General features: G+C 32.4%; 1 protein-coding gene and 1 pseudogene across 2 annotated transcripts; both read left to right on the top strand.

The window, feature by feature from the left end:
- On the top strand, positions 2,922 to 3,763 carry LOC18609930 (defensin-like protein). 2 transcript variants are annotated; one of them, XR_001926428.1, is made up of 2 exons: positions 2,922 to 3,227; positions 3,389 to 3,763. XR_001926428.1 is itself a non-coding variant. In XM_007045292.2 (2 exons), exons 1-2 carry the CDS (start codon positions 2,951 to 2,953, stop codon positions 3,559 to 3,561), a joined length of 447 nt encoding a protein of 148 aa, XP_007045354.2. In that variant the 5' UTR covers positions 2,928 to 2,950; the 3' UTR covers positions 3,562 to 3,763. The 2 variants fall into 2 exon arrangements, 1 of the variants encoding a protein (XP_007045354.2); XM_007045292.2 differs by having other exon boundaries at positions 2,928 to 3,227; positions 3,392 to 3,763.
- Positions 7,600 to 13,803, top strand: LOC18609929 (annotated as a pseudogene).

The raw sequence follows: 14,203 nt of genomic DNA, 5'->3' as shown, positions 1-14,203 counted from the left end.
GCAATCTAGCAGATTTATTCATCAAAGCCCTTCTTACTGCAACATTTTAAAAGTTGGTACAAAAGAATTAAAATGTGTCATTTTAAAGATCTTAAACAACGTAGTCATTAGGGGGATAGTATTTCAAAAGCATATTCTTGAAGAGAATTATATACCCTTTTTCCTTCACTCGAATTTTTTTCCCATGAGGGTTTTTTCTAGTAAAGTTTTAACGAGACATATTTTTTATACAATGGATATTCAAGGAAGAGTGTTATGAATATATGTGTGAACGTCCATTATGTTAGGACCTAAGAATTGATATGAAGTTAGAAACAAGAAGTGTAATCTGATTTGAACTCTTAGATATGATTATGTATATCCAAATTTTATATAGATTAAATTAAATTAAGATTAGGATTTAAGGGGTTATTAACCTATAAATATGTCCCTCACTTCATTTATAAATACACTCTCTCAAATAAGATCTTCTAATTCCCTTTAAATACTTTGTCTCATAATTCTTCTTTCAAATTATATTTCATAACAAATAAAAATTATAAAAAATTATTTATTAAAAAAATAAAGAAATATAAAATTATTTATTTTAAATTAAAATATTTTATATTATCTATATATATGAAAATTTGAAAAAAGTATACAAAAATTTTCCTTTACCTCTTTCTTTTCTTTCCATTTTCCTCACTCTCTTGTTAGTTAAGGGCCACTAGATAATAGCAAAGGATCGGATCGAGCACCACAATGGTGTAAGGAGTCAAATTAGCCCTTATTGTTGCCAATCCAACAAGAGGCGAAGAAATTAGGGTTCACGTTTTGCCATCTTCAGTTGGCACTTAGGTGATGAGAGAAGGGGAAAGAAAAGAAAAGAAAGCACAAAAAAAAGAAAAAGAGAGACAAAATAAAGAAACAAAATTAGATATCGTCCATTTATTTTGACGTAAAATATTTTTTGAAAAATGTTTTTAAGATTTATACCTGTTTGGAAGATATAGAATTTATTCTAAATATAAAATATTTTACGAGTCAATAGAAAAAATAACTATTGACCATGAAAAATGTCTTACACTTATGAAGGGTGTAAGATATGTTTTAAAGAACCAAAAAAAAAAAACTCTTATACTAAGTCTAAGAATATAAGTTGATGAATATTAATATTTCAATTAAAATATAAAAAAATAAAAATATATTAATATTTAACTTNACTAAAAAATAATTTTTTTAATAAAGTCATTCAATGCAATTAATTTTTCATTTATAAATTGAATAAATCTTACTAATAATTATAATAAAAAATATTTCAATGATTGTCATTTGATGAATACACAAAAGTAGAAGTTTTAGATGTTTTACACAATTGATGAATATTGATATTTTTATAATGTTATGGTAAAAAAGTGATGAGATAGAAAATTTTTTGAAAACTAGAGCTTACTTTAATTATAAATATGTGGTTAAATGTTTTGAAAAATATCATTATTGATTTTATCTATTTTCATGTTCATTTTTAATTTTGATCTCAAATTAATAAAAACCAAATGACACCATTACTTTGTAATCAAATCCTATTTATCATTTTAATACTCAAATAACTCCACTAGTGATGGTGAAAAATATTCTCTACAAGATGATCTAAACAATAGAAAATGTTTTCGATGGTTTATTCAAAAACATTAAACTTTCTTGTAAAATATTTTACATTGAAAAAATTTTTCCTAGTGAGTTATTTTTTGGTTATTGTACATAATCACTTTTTCAATTTTTCAAATGTTTATGTAAAGTATTCTAATTTAAAATAAATACTAAGTTTTATATTTTTCTATTTTTAAGAAATAATTTTTTATTTTTATTATTTTTAACATAATGTAAAAATTTAAAATTGAAATTAAAGAAAAAAATATTTAAAGAAATACATGTCAGCTGATATGTTTCTTCTATGTGGCGGACACATTATGACGAATTGACACTTAACATCAGACCTAACGTAATCAAGAAAAGAAAAGAAAAATAATTTCATTTTAAAGTTAGGAATGTAAAAACCAACGAATTACTTTTTAAATTATAAAAATCAAAATGATATTCGTTTCAAATTTTAAAAATTACATGTATAATGTTGTTGAATGAATTTCAAGAAGACCTTTATGCCACAGATTTTTTTTTTCTTTTGCAGCAAGATTCTTTCCTTCATCTTGCCAGAAATATAAAGTTAGGCATCACGATATAAAAATTAAAGAAAGTTAGGCACCACCATATAAAAAAGAAAGTTACTAGATGGTGCTATGCTAGGTTGTACACAGCATGTGTGTATGTGACAAATATGGGCTGTGCCGATCGGGTCGATATCCTTGGGTAAGTCTTTAGCTTCCAAGAGGAGGCTTACACATTCTACATGATCTGTACATTTTGTTAATTCAAACAGGGTATGTCTCCTATTAAAAGAATATACGAATATGTTTATTAAAGTCTTTTTTTTAAATAACATATGTTTATTAAAGTTTTTTTTTTCTTGATTTTGGATTCCAAGCTAAAACATAGACCTATAAGATGAGATGAAGTGAGTAAATTTTTAATGTAGAACGTTATAAAGAGAGAATAGAAAATAATCAAGATACAAATAGGTTTCGTTTGGTAAAATTGAAATTTTTTTTCAAAAAAATATATTAATCTTTTCTTCCCGTTAAAAGAATGAAAATTTTTACAAATATAAATTATTTTACGAATTAATAAACACAAATTATTTTTACGTCTTAAAATGTAATTATATGATTATTATAGCAAGTACTGGTCTAGAACAAAATGCATAGCTTTCGATAAAATTATTGATTTTTCTTATCAAAAGATAAGAGGAAGTATGTATGAAGCAATTAAAATTTTGACAAATTAGATTAAAGAAAGTGAAACAGAAAGATACGCAGGAAAGCAAAAGAAGTAGACAGTGGGGGGCTGAGTAGTCATGACGCGAATGATCGAATCTGAGATCTCTCCTTTTGCTTCTTTCTTCTTTCCTTTCCCCTTTTTCTCGATCTGTCCCAGATATAACACATGCGTGTTCGTCCCTTTTGTCGACTACTGCTCCACTCCTAACCCTTATATAAAGGCCTCACACTGGTTTTGCTTTCCTTGCATCCAAATCTCTCTCTCTCTCTCTCTTTCTGTCATTGTGTTCATGGAGCGGTCCACGCGTTTATTCTCAGCTGCCTTTGTTCTTCTGTTGCTTCTTCTGGCGACAGGTTTTTCTTTTGCCCTTTCCAATTTCTTGTCTTTCCAATTGACTTGACTTGACCTTAATTTTTTTGGGTAATTTATTTATTGATTATTATTATTATTATCATATGTTTCCTTAACTAAAATAAAGTTTTTGCATATTTTGTTACATGTGAATCTATCAAAGAAGAGATGGGGCCAAAGGCAGCGGAAGCAAGGACATGCCAGTCTCAGAGCCATCGCTTCAAGGGCATGTGCATGAGGAAGAGTAACTGTGCCGCCGTCTGCCAGACGGAAGGTTTCCACAGTGGACATTGCCGAGGCTTTCATCGCCGATGCTTCTGCACTAAACACTGTTAGCCATATGAATTAATGAATCTCTTATTTCCATAGCCCCTGAGGCTTCCTTTTGAGAGAATAAGGTATCCCCGGCATTTTGAGTACGAGGAACTGTTTTTTTTAACTCTATATTCATCTGTCTTTGTCATGTTTTGTGTCGCATGAAATAAATTTTCATTCTTTATAAAAGTTGTCAATGTAATTCTTTGACGTTACATTTTAATTTTGTCTATTTTTAATTATAATTTTGCTTTTTATCTTTATATAAGTAAGAAGTAAGTAATAAAAATATCAATTAAATAAAAACATCTTTCACCTTTTAATGCTCAATAGAAAAGCATGGCCGTAAATGGAAGAACCGTGGGAATCTTAGTGCCAGCTGGATGTGCATGCACGAGGTGGTAGTCATTCTATTTTTTGTAGGTGCATTAAATTATGAAAGGATGAAACAAAGAATGATCCGTACCCCAAAGTGGAAATGTAAAAATAATAGCCTAATGAATATAAGACAACCTTTAAAAGGAAAAAATTAATTTGATGTCTTACAATTGAACGGATTTTTTTTTTTTCAAATTCTTTAGCATTTCTCGGTTAATGAAATCAAAATAATAAGGCTGCCTGGCATATTTGAAAATTCTAAGAAGAATTAACCTTGGTGGTTACGTACGTTTCTTGTTATGCTCCTTTAGAGTTGATGGAAAATTCAAAAGTCGTCAAAGGTGCATAAATATCCACAGACACAGTGACAGTGGTTTTTTTTTTTTGAAAAGTGTAATATTTATTAACTTTAATACTGTAATGTCATTTCAAGTGCTTATAATACTAAAAACTCTCATGGCATAATCAGAACCGGTCGGGGCAAAGAGAAGCTGTACAAAAAAAAAAAAAAAAAAAAAAAAACCCAAGCCATTGAGTAGACAATGGCGTTCGCAGCAAAAAATCCTAGAATCTCTCATCAAGAGCCAGCACCCTGTAAACAGAAAGTGAGCGGCTCCACAGGATCAAACACAGGCTATCCTAAACTACCCCAAAAAGTGGTCAAACATTACATATAAACTTCTCCCAAAAATTAAAAACCTAAGCAACAAAATCACTTCTAACCAAACCATCCAATAGCAGCAGAGGCTCTACAATCCGCAAAAGTGAGCTCTAAGATCAAAAACTCAAAAAACATTCTCATCGTTAACTATTCCTAATTCCTTGAAAAACTCCAAACCACTCATAGACCGCAGCAACAAAAGCATCCACAATCACGACCCTCTCCTCACCTTTCGACTCAGCTCATTGATGAGACCGTGAACAGTTATACCAAAACCAGCAGCACAGCATATATAGCACGCAGCTTTATATTGACTTCCCGTAGTGCATCCTTGCTTCCCCTAACCTTTTACTCCAACGTCTTGAATTCATTAGTTCTTTGTCATCCTTGTGGCTTTGTCCATTTCCATCAGCTTGTGAAGATTCAGGCCCCAGTCGAAACTTGAAAGATGAAACTTCAACCTGCACTCACCCTGGAAAGCAGAAAATGTTTTGAAATTTCCAAGTCCCACAAACCTAATCAAGCTTTCACACTTTCCTTAATTTTCCATATTCACTCTCATGAAACCAAACTCAGGACACATGGAACCCCCTCAAAAATATTCAAAAGTTTCACTTTCCTCGATGAACCTTTCCCCACCCATAAGTTTCTCCCTGTCCTCTCTGCCACCCTCCCACCCCTCCTAAATACCCTATGAAAGATTGAAATCACAAAAGAATATATTTTTTCTTTTTTCTTTTTCTCTTCTCTCTTTTTTCCCTCCTTTTTCTTCTTTGAAGACTCTGAAAATGTGAAGCATAGACCTCCTTCCGTGAAAAAATTTCATTCCCATAAAATTCACAGTCAAAGTACTTATTAAGTCCCTCTACTAATTATTTAATAAAATTCAAATAAATCATTATTCTTCTATTACGTTCAATCAACTTCTTATATTGTTATTTTAAATCAAATAAATTTTTATAACTAATGATTAACTAATTACATTAGTCAATATTTTATTTCTTATTTTATACTCGCATTAATATAAAGCTGATGTGAATGGTGAAAAAATCACATGATCATATCATCATAGTACATTAATATGCCACGTCATTAGATATTATGATATGTCAGAATATCACGTCAGCGTCACATGATATAAAATAATAAGTGACATTTTAACTAAGTCAACCTTTAATTATAAGAGCTTATTTAACTCAAAAAAATAATAAAAAAAAGTTTATTTGATTAGTTGAACATAATAAAAAATAAAAATTTATTTAAAATTTTTTTAATAGTTTGAAAGTCTGGTTCAATTCTTTGGATAAAATCGAACTGTTGGGTAATTAAGATGTTGAGTGAAGTTTGGATGGGGTTGAATTTTGGATTGTTAGCTGCTGGATTATTTGTGTGGAGCATATTTACTTGATTTGGGAAAGGAGATTATGTGGAAGTGGTGGCGGTGGAGTTGGATATATTCATCCTTGAAGTATTGGAGCTAAAGTAAAATTATTTTTAATGGATTCTAGATGAGGTTGATAAGGACCTAAAAGAGATTTTAAGTAAAATTATTCAAAGCGGCAACTATAATTTCCTTGGACAATGTTAGTGCTTGGTTATGACTATAAAACATGTACAAAAACATGTTATAAGATAAAAAAGTTCTTACACATCATGTTGAAAAAAAAATATTGTTGTTATATGCCATACACAAAAAAATATTACGCGTCATGTTAAAAAAATATTATTGTTACACGCTATGTTGAAAAAGTATTATTGTTATACACCATGTATAAAAATATATTACACGCCATGATTAAACAAGGTTGTTAGACACCATGTTGAAAAAAAATATTGTTGTTACACATTATGTATAAAAATATGTTATATGCCATGTTGAAAAAAAAATAATACTGTTACACGTCATGCTGAAAAAATATTATTGTTACATGTCATATTCAAAAAATTTTGTTATACTTTAATGTCTAAAATGTTGTTGTTTCTTACAAACCAAAATTTCAAATTCTCTCAACGTTGTTTACTTCTTTTTGTTTTTTTTTTTGACAACTTGACACCAATTAAAGTGTTTCTAATATATTTTCATAAATCAAAACACAAATTTTCTTATCTAAAATACNTTATCTAAAACACCTAATTCGACTAAAAATTAAAAAAAAAATTTCTTTGAAAACTTAAGTTTAAAAATTTCAAATTCTTGAGTTTATTGGTGTTTAGGTTTCGAATTGATTTAATTAAAAGTTATTTCAAACATTTATGATCATTTATACCGTTTTTATTTTATCCAAAATACTTAAAAATCAAATTTTCCAAATAGTTATCCACCAAAGCACATCTAAACCATCGCTTGGTGTCTTGAAATGACAAAAAAGAAAAATCTGAAAACACAAGAGAGAGAAATCGAAAGAATAACAGATTAATACTGAAAAGAGAAATCGATAAAATTAGAAAGAGTTGGATGGCGAGAGAGAAAAATTTGAAGTACAAATGAAGAGAAATTGTGATGAATGATTTAAGTTATTTGAAATAGTTTCAAAGATATTTTTATCAAGTCATGATTAAATATGGTTAAAAATAGTTAAATTTATTTTGATAATTATTTTTAAAATACCCTTACAAAAAAAGATTATTCATCATAATGTTCTCTAAAATAATCATTGTTCATTTGCAGCTCCTATGCGGTTTCGCCCAGATTGGGAGCAATGAGCAATAATATAAAAGACCCGTTTACACAACAAACGTGGGCTACGATCACCATTAAGATGCAAGGCAACTAAATTATTATAGAATGCTAAGTCAGTCCATCAGTCTCTCGGAAAAAAGTCATTAGAAATAGCATAACTTAATTGTTCGAGGCAAAATCACTATATATATATATATATATATATATATACACTGAAGGCCAATGTTGTGGATAAAGATAATGGCAGCCTAACTGTATAAACAATTGTTTTATTTTAGCACTATTGCTTAAGGAATCGGAATTTCAAAGTCAAATGTGTTTTACTCGAAACATGCAAGCAAATTGAGAATGGGTCAAAGAGACAAAACTGATAATGCCAGCGGCTCCAAAATTGAACAGTGACCAGACAAACACCGACCATTGTACAATGCCCCTATAAATTGAAGAGGAGCTAGCTACCAAGCTCTCCATGATCCTCTTTTCTTCTCATTTTCTCAACCTTGTTTGTTAACAAATCATAACATTGTTTACGTCAAAGAACATAAAGGAAAAATGGCGATAGCAGTTACAAATTCTATGTCGTCCCTAGCGAGCAGAGCTGCTGCAGTGGTGATGCTGCTGCGTTTTAGCAGGGCATGCCAAGCACAGCTTTCTTCTACATTTTATGAAAATACATGCTCCAATGCACTGAGTACTATTCGCACGGTCATCAGAACCGCCATTGCAAGAGAGCGTAGAATGGCAGCATCCCTAATTCGCCTTCATTTCCATGATTGCTTTGTTCAGGTATTGTTGGAACAATTCGATGTCGGTTTTAATTTCTTACACCAACATATCTATATATGCAATAGCGTAATGAATCCTCTAGCGTTTAAAGGGATGTGATGCCTCAATCTTACTAGACGATGCCCCCTCAATCACAAGCGAAAAGAATGTACTGCAAAATAAAGACTCAGAAAGAGGTTACGAAGTCTTTGACAAGGCAAAATCTGATGTGGAGAAAATATGTCCTGGAGTTGTATCTTGTGCAGATATCCTCGCAGTTGCAGCGAGGGATGCCTCCGAATACGTGAGTAGGCTTAACATAAAACCTTCCTTCCAAGAACCCAGATACTGTTGAAGATTGATCAATAATTATCCATTAGTAAAGTCCTAATAAAGTGGGAGTCAAAGTAACAGATTCCTATAATCTGAAGTCACGATTTTAGCACAAAATTAGGAAACAAACTCCTCTATAAATAATGTCTAGTCGTTTGTTTTATTTTTATGTTCAGTTTTCAGACCTTTTTCTACTATTTATCTTGTATTGTTTTTAATACAGAGGTCATTTGGTCCTCACATATTTTTATTGTGTTTATCTTCAATTTCTTGTTTGTTCTGCTATATTTGGCTCTCTGTACTTGATCCATTTTTCATCATTTTGGTATCCGTGCCAGGTTGCAAGGGGTTTTTTGTTCGTACTGATCAAGATGGCAGGGAAGTTTGGAACAAAATTTGAGATTCCACATTTTGATGGAACTAATTTTGCACTATGGAAATTGAAGATGCATGCAGTGCTTGTGAAAGATGGTTGTGCTGTTGCCCTCTCTACAAAGAAAGACAAACCTGAAGGCATGACTGATAAGCAATTTGCTGAGAGGGTTGAAATAGCCTTGGCAAACTTACAGCTAGCTTTGGAAGATAATGTTTTGTTCAATATGGAGACAGAGACATCTGCAAAAAGTCTGTGGGACAAGCTCAATAGTATCTATTAAGGCAAACATTTGACAAACAAAATCTTCTTGAGGCGTCAGCTATATAACATGAAGATGAGAGATGGAGATTCTATGCAAGAACATCTTAACCAGTTCAATTCACTTGTCAGTAAGCTTCAAGCCCTTGATGTTAAGGTTGATGATGAAGAAAAGGCAAGTATCTTACTTTGTTCTATGCCTGATTCTTGGGATAATTTGATTATGAATCTAAGCCATGTGAAGGTTTTTGATGTGGATTCCATTGTAGCATCACTACAAACAGAGGAAATGAGGCGTAAATCCACTCAATCTAATCCTGGTGATGTTATGTATATTTGAGGTAGATCCATGAAAGAAATTTTGGTGACAAAGAAAAAGCAACATCCAAGTCTAAGGGAAAGAAGAAATTAACAAAGTGTTGGAATTACGGTAAGTTGGGGCATGTGAAGAAGGATTACAGATATCGGAGAAATGAGAATCTTGGGATAGGTAATTCTCATGGTAACATAGTAGAAGTCACCTCAATAGCAGAATATGGAGATATACTGATCGCAACATCAGAAAAATTAAAAATCCTAAATCAATGGATTTTTTATTTTGGACCATCTTTTCATATGACTTCACATAAGGAATGGTTTCACACTTATAAATCATGTGAAGGCGGCATTGTTTACATGGGTGTCAATGGGGAATGTCGAGTAGTGGGCGTTGGAGAGATTAAAATCAAGATGTTTGATGGATGTGTCCGCACTATTTCTGATGTACGACATGTACCTGCCTTGAAGAAGAGTCTTTTATCCCTAGGGATGTTTGACAAACTTAATATGAAACTTGTTGGAGAGAATCATCATTTGAAGGTGATGCAAGGCATCATGGTGGTAGCCAAAGGAGAATTGAAGGGCAAATTGTACAGATTTAGTGGTGAAACCTTTGTTGGAGAAGCTACTATTACCAAGGATAAGTCAGACCTCTCCATGGTTTGGCAAAGGTCGATTAGGGCACATGAGTAATCGTGGACTTTAGGTACTTACAAATCGAAAGCTTCTTCCTAGTTTTAATCTATTTCTACAAGTTTTTGTGAGGATTGTATGTATGGAAAGCAACATAGATTGGCTTTTTCTCTGTCTACAAAAAAAGTCAGAATTTTCTTGATTTAATCCATGCTGACACTTGTGAAGTACCTGCTGTTTCTATTAGTGGATATTCTTACTTTGTGACTTTTATTAACAATTTCTCTTGCAAGGTATGGATTTTTATGCTCAAAAGTAAGTCAAATGTTTTTGAGAAATTCAAGATGGTCAAAGCATTGGTTGAGAATCAAAAGGTTTTAAAAATTAGATGTTTCTGAACTGATAATGGAGGAGAATTTTGCTCTAAGGAGTTTAATGTTTTTTGCAGTGAAGATGGTAGTAAAAGACAAGTAACAGTGCCAGGAACACCACAACAAAATGGTGTTGCAAAGAGAATGAATCACACTCTCCTAGAACGTGCTAAAAGTATGATGAGCATTACAAGCTAGGTAAGGAATTCTGGGCAGAATATGTAAGTACTGCTTGTTACTTAACTAATCATTCTCCTGCAGTGTCTCTTGATTTGAAAGTTCTATAAAAAGTTTGGATAGGGAAACCTATAAATTATTCTTTCCTGCGTGTGTTTCGTTGTGATGCTTATGTTTAGGTTCCTAAGGAACAAAGAAATAAAATTGATAAGAATTCAAAAAAATGTATTTTTCTTGGCTATGAGACCAGTAGAAAAGGGTACAAGTTGTGGGATCCTATTGCTTGCAAGATCATCTTTAGCCGAGATATTACTTTCATTGAAAATGCCTTTCAAGGCATGCTTGAAAAGCAAGAAGCAAGGAAGACTACAATTGAGCACGACGCATGTGTTGATGAAGAGGAAATGTCTCAAAATGAACTTAGTCAGAATTATCAAGTGAGGAGCCTTTTCTTGTAGACCCTCATGAAATGCCTACATGTTCTCGAAGGACAATTAAGTCTCCGACCAATTACGATGATTATATCACTCTTTTAAATTCTCAAACTAATTATGTTAGTGCTTATGTTGCATTAGCAAAAGAGCAAGAGCCTACTATAAAGAGGCTTGTGACTCCATATATTCAGACAAATGGAGATGTGCCATAAAGGAGTAAATGGAATCCTTGCATAAGAGCGAGACTTGGGACCTCGTTTAGTTACTTGAAGGTCAAAAAACTATTAGCTATCGATGGATTTACAAACTAAAAAAGGATTCAGATAGGAATATGGAAAGATACAAGGCTAGGTTTGTGGCAAAAAGGTATGTTTAAAAACCCGATATTGATTTTGATGAGGTGTTTTCTCCATTTGTTTGTTTGATTGACTACTATTAGAGTTATTTTGGCTCTTACTATTGCTTATGATTTTGAGTTAAAACAATTAGATGTGAAAATAGCTTTCTTACATGGTGATTTGAATGAAGAAATTTATATGTCACAACCAGAAGGCTTTGTCGAAGAAAGTAAGAAAAATCTAGTTTGTCGGTTGAATAAATCGCTTTATAGTCTTAAGTAGACGCCTAGGTGTTGGTATAAGCAATTTGATTCCTTCATTGTGAGCTTGGGTTTTAAAAGATATGAAGCTAACCATTGTGCTTATATTTATAATTTTAACAATGGCTGCTTTTGTTTCTTGTTATTGTATGTGGACAATATGATTATTGCAGGAAATAGTTTGGAACAGGTGTCTACACTAAAAGCTCAATTGATTGGGGAATTAAAAATGAAGGATTTGGGAGCTGTAAATCAAATTCTTGGGATGAAGGTATTTAGAGAAAGAAAGAACAAGAAGATCTGATTATCTCAAAAGAGTTATATAGAAAGAATTCTATCGCGCCTTAATATGCAGAATGCAAAACTAGTAAGTACCCAATTTCTTGTTCATATTAAATTGTCTTCAGAATTATCTCCTAGCACTGACGCAGAGAAGGCAGCAATGTCTCGAGTAGCATATTCATCAGCAGTAAGGTGCCTTATGCTTACCATGGTATGTACAAGACCAAACCTCAAACAAGCAGTGGGAGTAGTTAGTAGATATATGGCAAATCCAGGTCGTGATCATTGGATGGCTGTTAAGTGGATCCTTAGATATCTAGAAGGCACACAGAATGTCTCATTATGTTTCGGACACATGAAGCCACAGTGCATTGGTTTTGTTGATGCAGATTTTGATGGTGATAAGGATAAAAGGAGATTTACTACAAGCTATATTTTTACCATGTTAGGAGGTGCAATCAGCTAGGAATTAAAATTACAATCAGTTGTACCATTATCAACAATGGAGGCAGAATATATGGCAACAACATATGCTTGCAAGGAAGCTATGTGGTTACAAAGGCTTCTTGAGGAATTGATGATGAGACAATAAGAGGTTATTTGTGTTAATAGTGATAGCCAAAGTTCTTTTAATTGGCCATAAACCCAGATTTCCACTCATGTATGAAGCACATTGATGTCCGTTATCATTTGTTCGAGATGTGGTTGACAATGGCAAGATTATCTTATAGAAAATTCATATAGACTTGAATCCTACAGACATGTTAACTAAGTTTGTGACAAGAGAGAAGTTTATTTAGTTCAAGAATTCTTTGGGCCTTAAAGCAGTTGGTGGTGATAGAATCATGTCTTTAAGTGGGAGAATTATTGAAGATTGAGTCAATAATTATCTGTTAGTAGAGTCTTAATAAAGTGGGAGTCAAACTAACAGATACCTATAATCTGTTAAGCCACAACTTTAGCACAAAATTAGGAAACAGACTCGTCTATAAATGATTTCTAGTCTTTTGTTTTATTTTAATGTTCAATTTTCAGATCTTTTTCTACTCTTTATCTTGTATTGTTTTTAATGCAGAGGTCATTTGGTCCTTACATATTTTTATTGTGTTTATCTTCAATTTCCTATTTGTTCTGCTATATTTGGCTTTCCATACTTGATCCATTTTTCATTAGACATCACACTTGTCATCTTAGTTTCCTCTATTGAATTGTCACCCTTAATTATAACTCTTTTTCTTGAAACAACATAGATGGGTGGCCCATCTTGGACAGTGAAGCTTGGGAAAAGAGATTCTACCACTGCTAGCATAAGTCTTGCTACAAGTCAACTTCCTCATTTCATAGCCAACCTTGAAAGCCTCATTGATCTCTTCGAAAACAAGGGGCTTAGTCCAAGAGACATGGTTACTTTGTTAGGTTTGTGAAAAATCATTTTAATAAAATGCTCTGATCACACTTCATTTTCTTTGTCACTAACAAGAGCTTTAATCCATATGCAAGTTCCCATACCATTGGATAAGCTTAATGCGTTACATTTCGGAACAGGATATACAACAATGCAAGTGACATCGATGCTAGACTTGCTAGCACATGCAGGCATCGTTGTCCGGTCACTCTTGGTAATGGAGATGGAAATTTCGCAACACTCGATCTGGTTATGCCTAATTCCTTTGACAATAATTGCTTCAAGAGCAAGATGCAGAAGAAGTCTCTTTTGGAGTTAGATCAAGTCTTCTTCAGTGGTGGATCCACAGATAACATAATCTCCGAGTACAGTAGGACCTTTATACTTTCAAGTTTGATTTTTCAACTGCCACGATCAAAATGGGAGGTATCCAACTTCTTATAGGTCCAGCTGGGATGATAAGGAAGATTTGCAGCTGTGTTAACTAGTGATGGATCTTCATACCTTTGTGGAAACTAAATCTATCATGATTTTAAAAGCTTTCTTTCCCTCAATTGTATATGTGTGTGTTTCTTTTCTCTCTTAATTTATTTATTCCTTTCATTTTTTCAAATGTACAACTATAGAAATGATTTTTTTTACTATCTACTTTCTTATATGTAATATTTTGAATTGAATAATCACTGTAATGAAGACAAGAGGTTTATAGACTTCTTTTTTACTATGCATTATACTAAAGCTAGAATTCTACTTGTGTAAATGTCACAATCTCACGTTGCTAAGAGATGAGATAAATTATGAGCTTATAAGTAAGAGAGATATCAAAAGTTAAATGGAACACTATCTGTAAGCCAAAGCATTATAGGGATCAAATGTTGCACTCCTTGGAAAATGGTGGTGGCGCTATGATGTGGAAGGCAATACATTATTAAGGTGCTTGATTTCATAAAAGTACAGCATGAGTGAGGTGCATTGGATCCCTTCAGTTAGGAAT

The sequence above is a fragment of the Theobroma cacao genome, chromosome 2 (assembly GCF_000208745.1).
Source record: "Theobroma cacao cultivar B97-61/B2 chromosome 2, Criollo_cocoa_genome_V2, whole genome shotgun sequence".
NCBI lineage: Eukaryota > Viridiplantae > Streptophyta > Magnoliopsida > Malvales > Malvaceae > Theobroma > Theobroma cacao.
The sequence above is the reverse complement of the archived record's forward strand: the minus strand, read 5'-3'. Positions and strand labels throughout refer to the sequence as shown.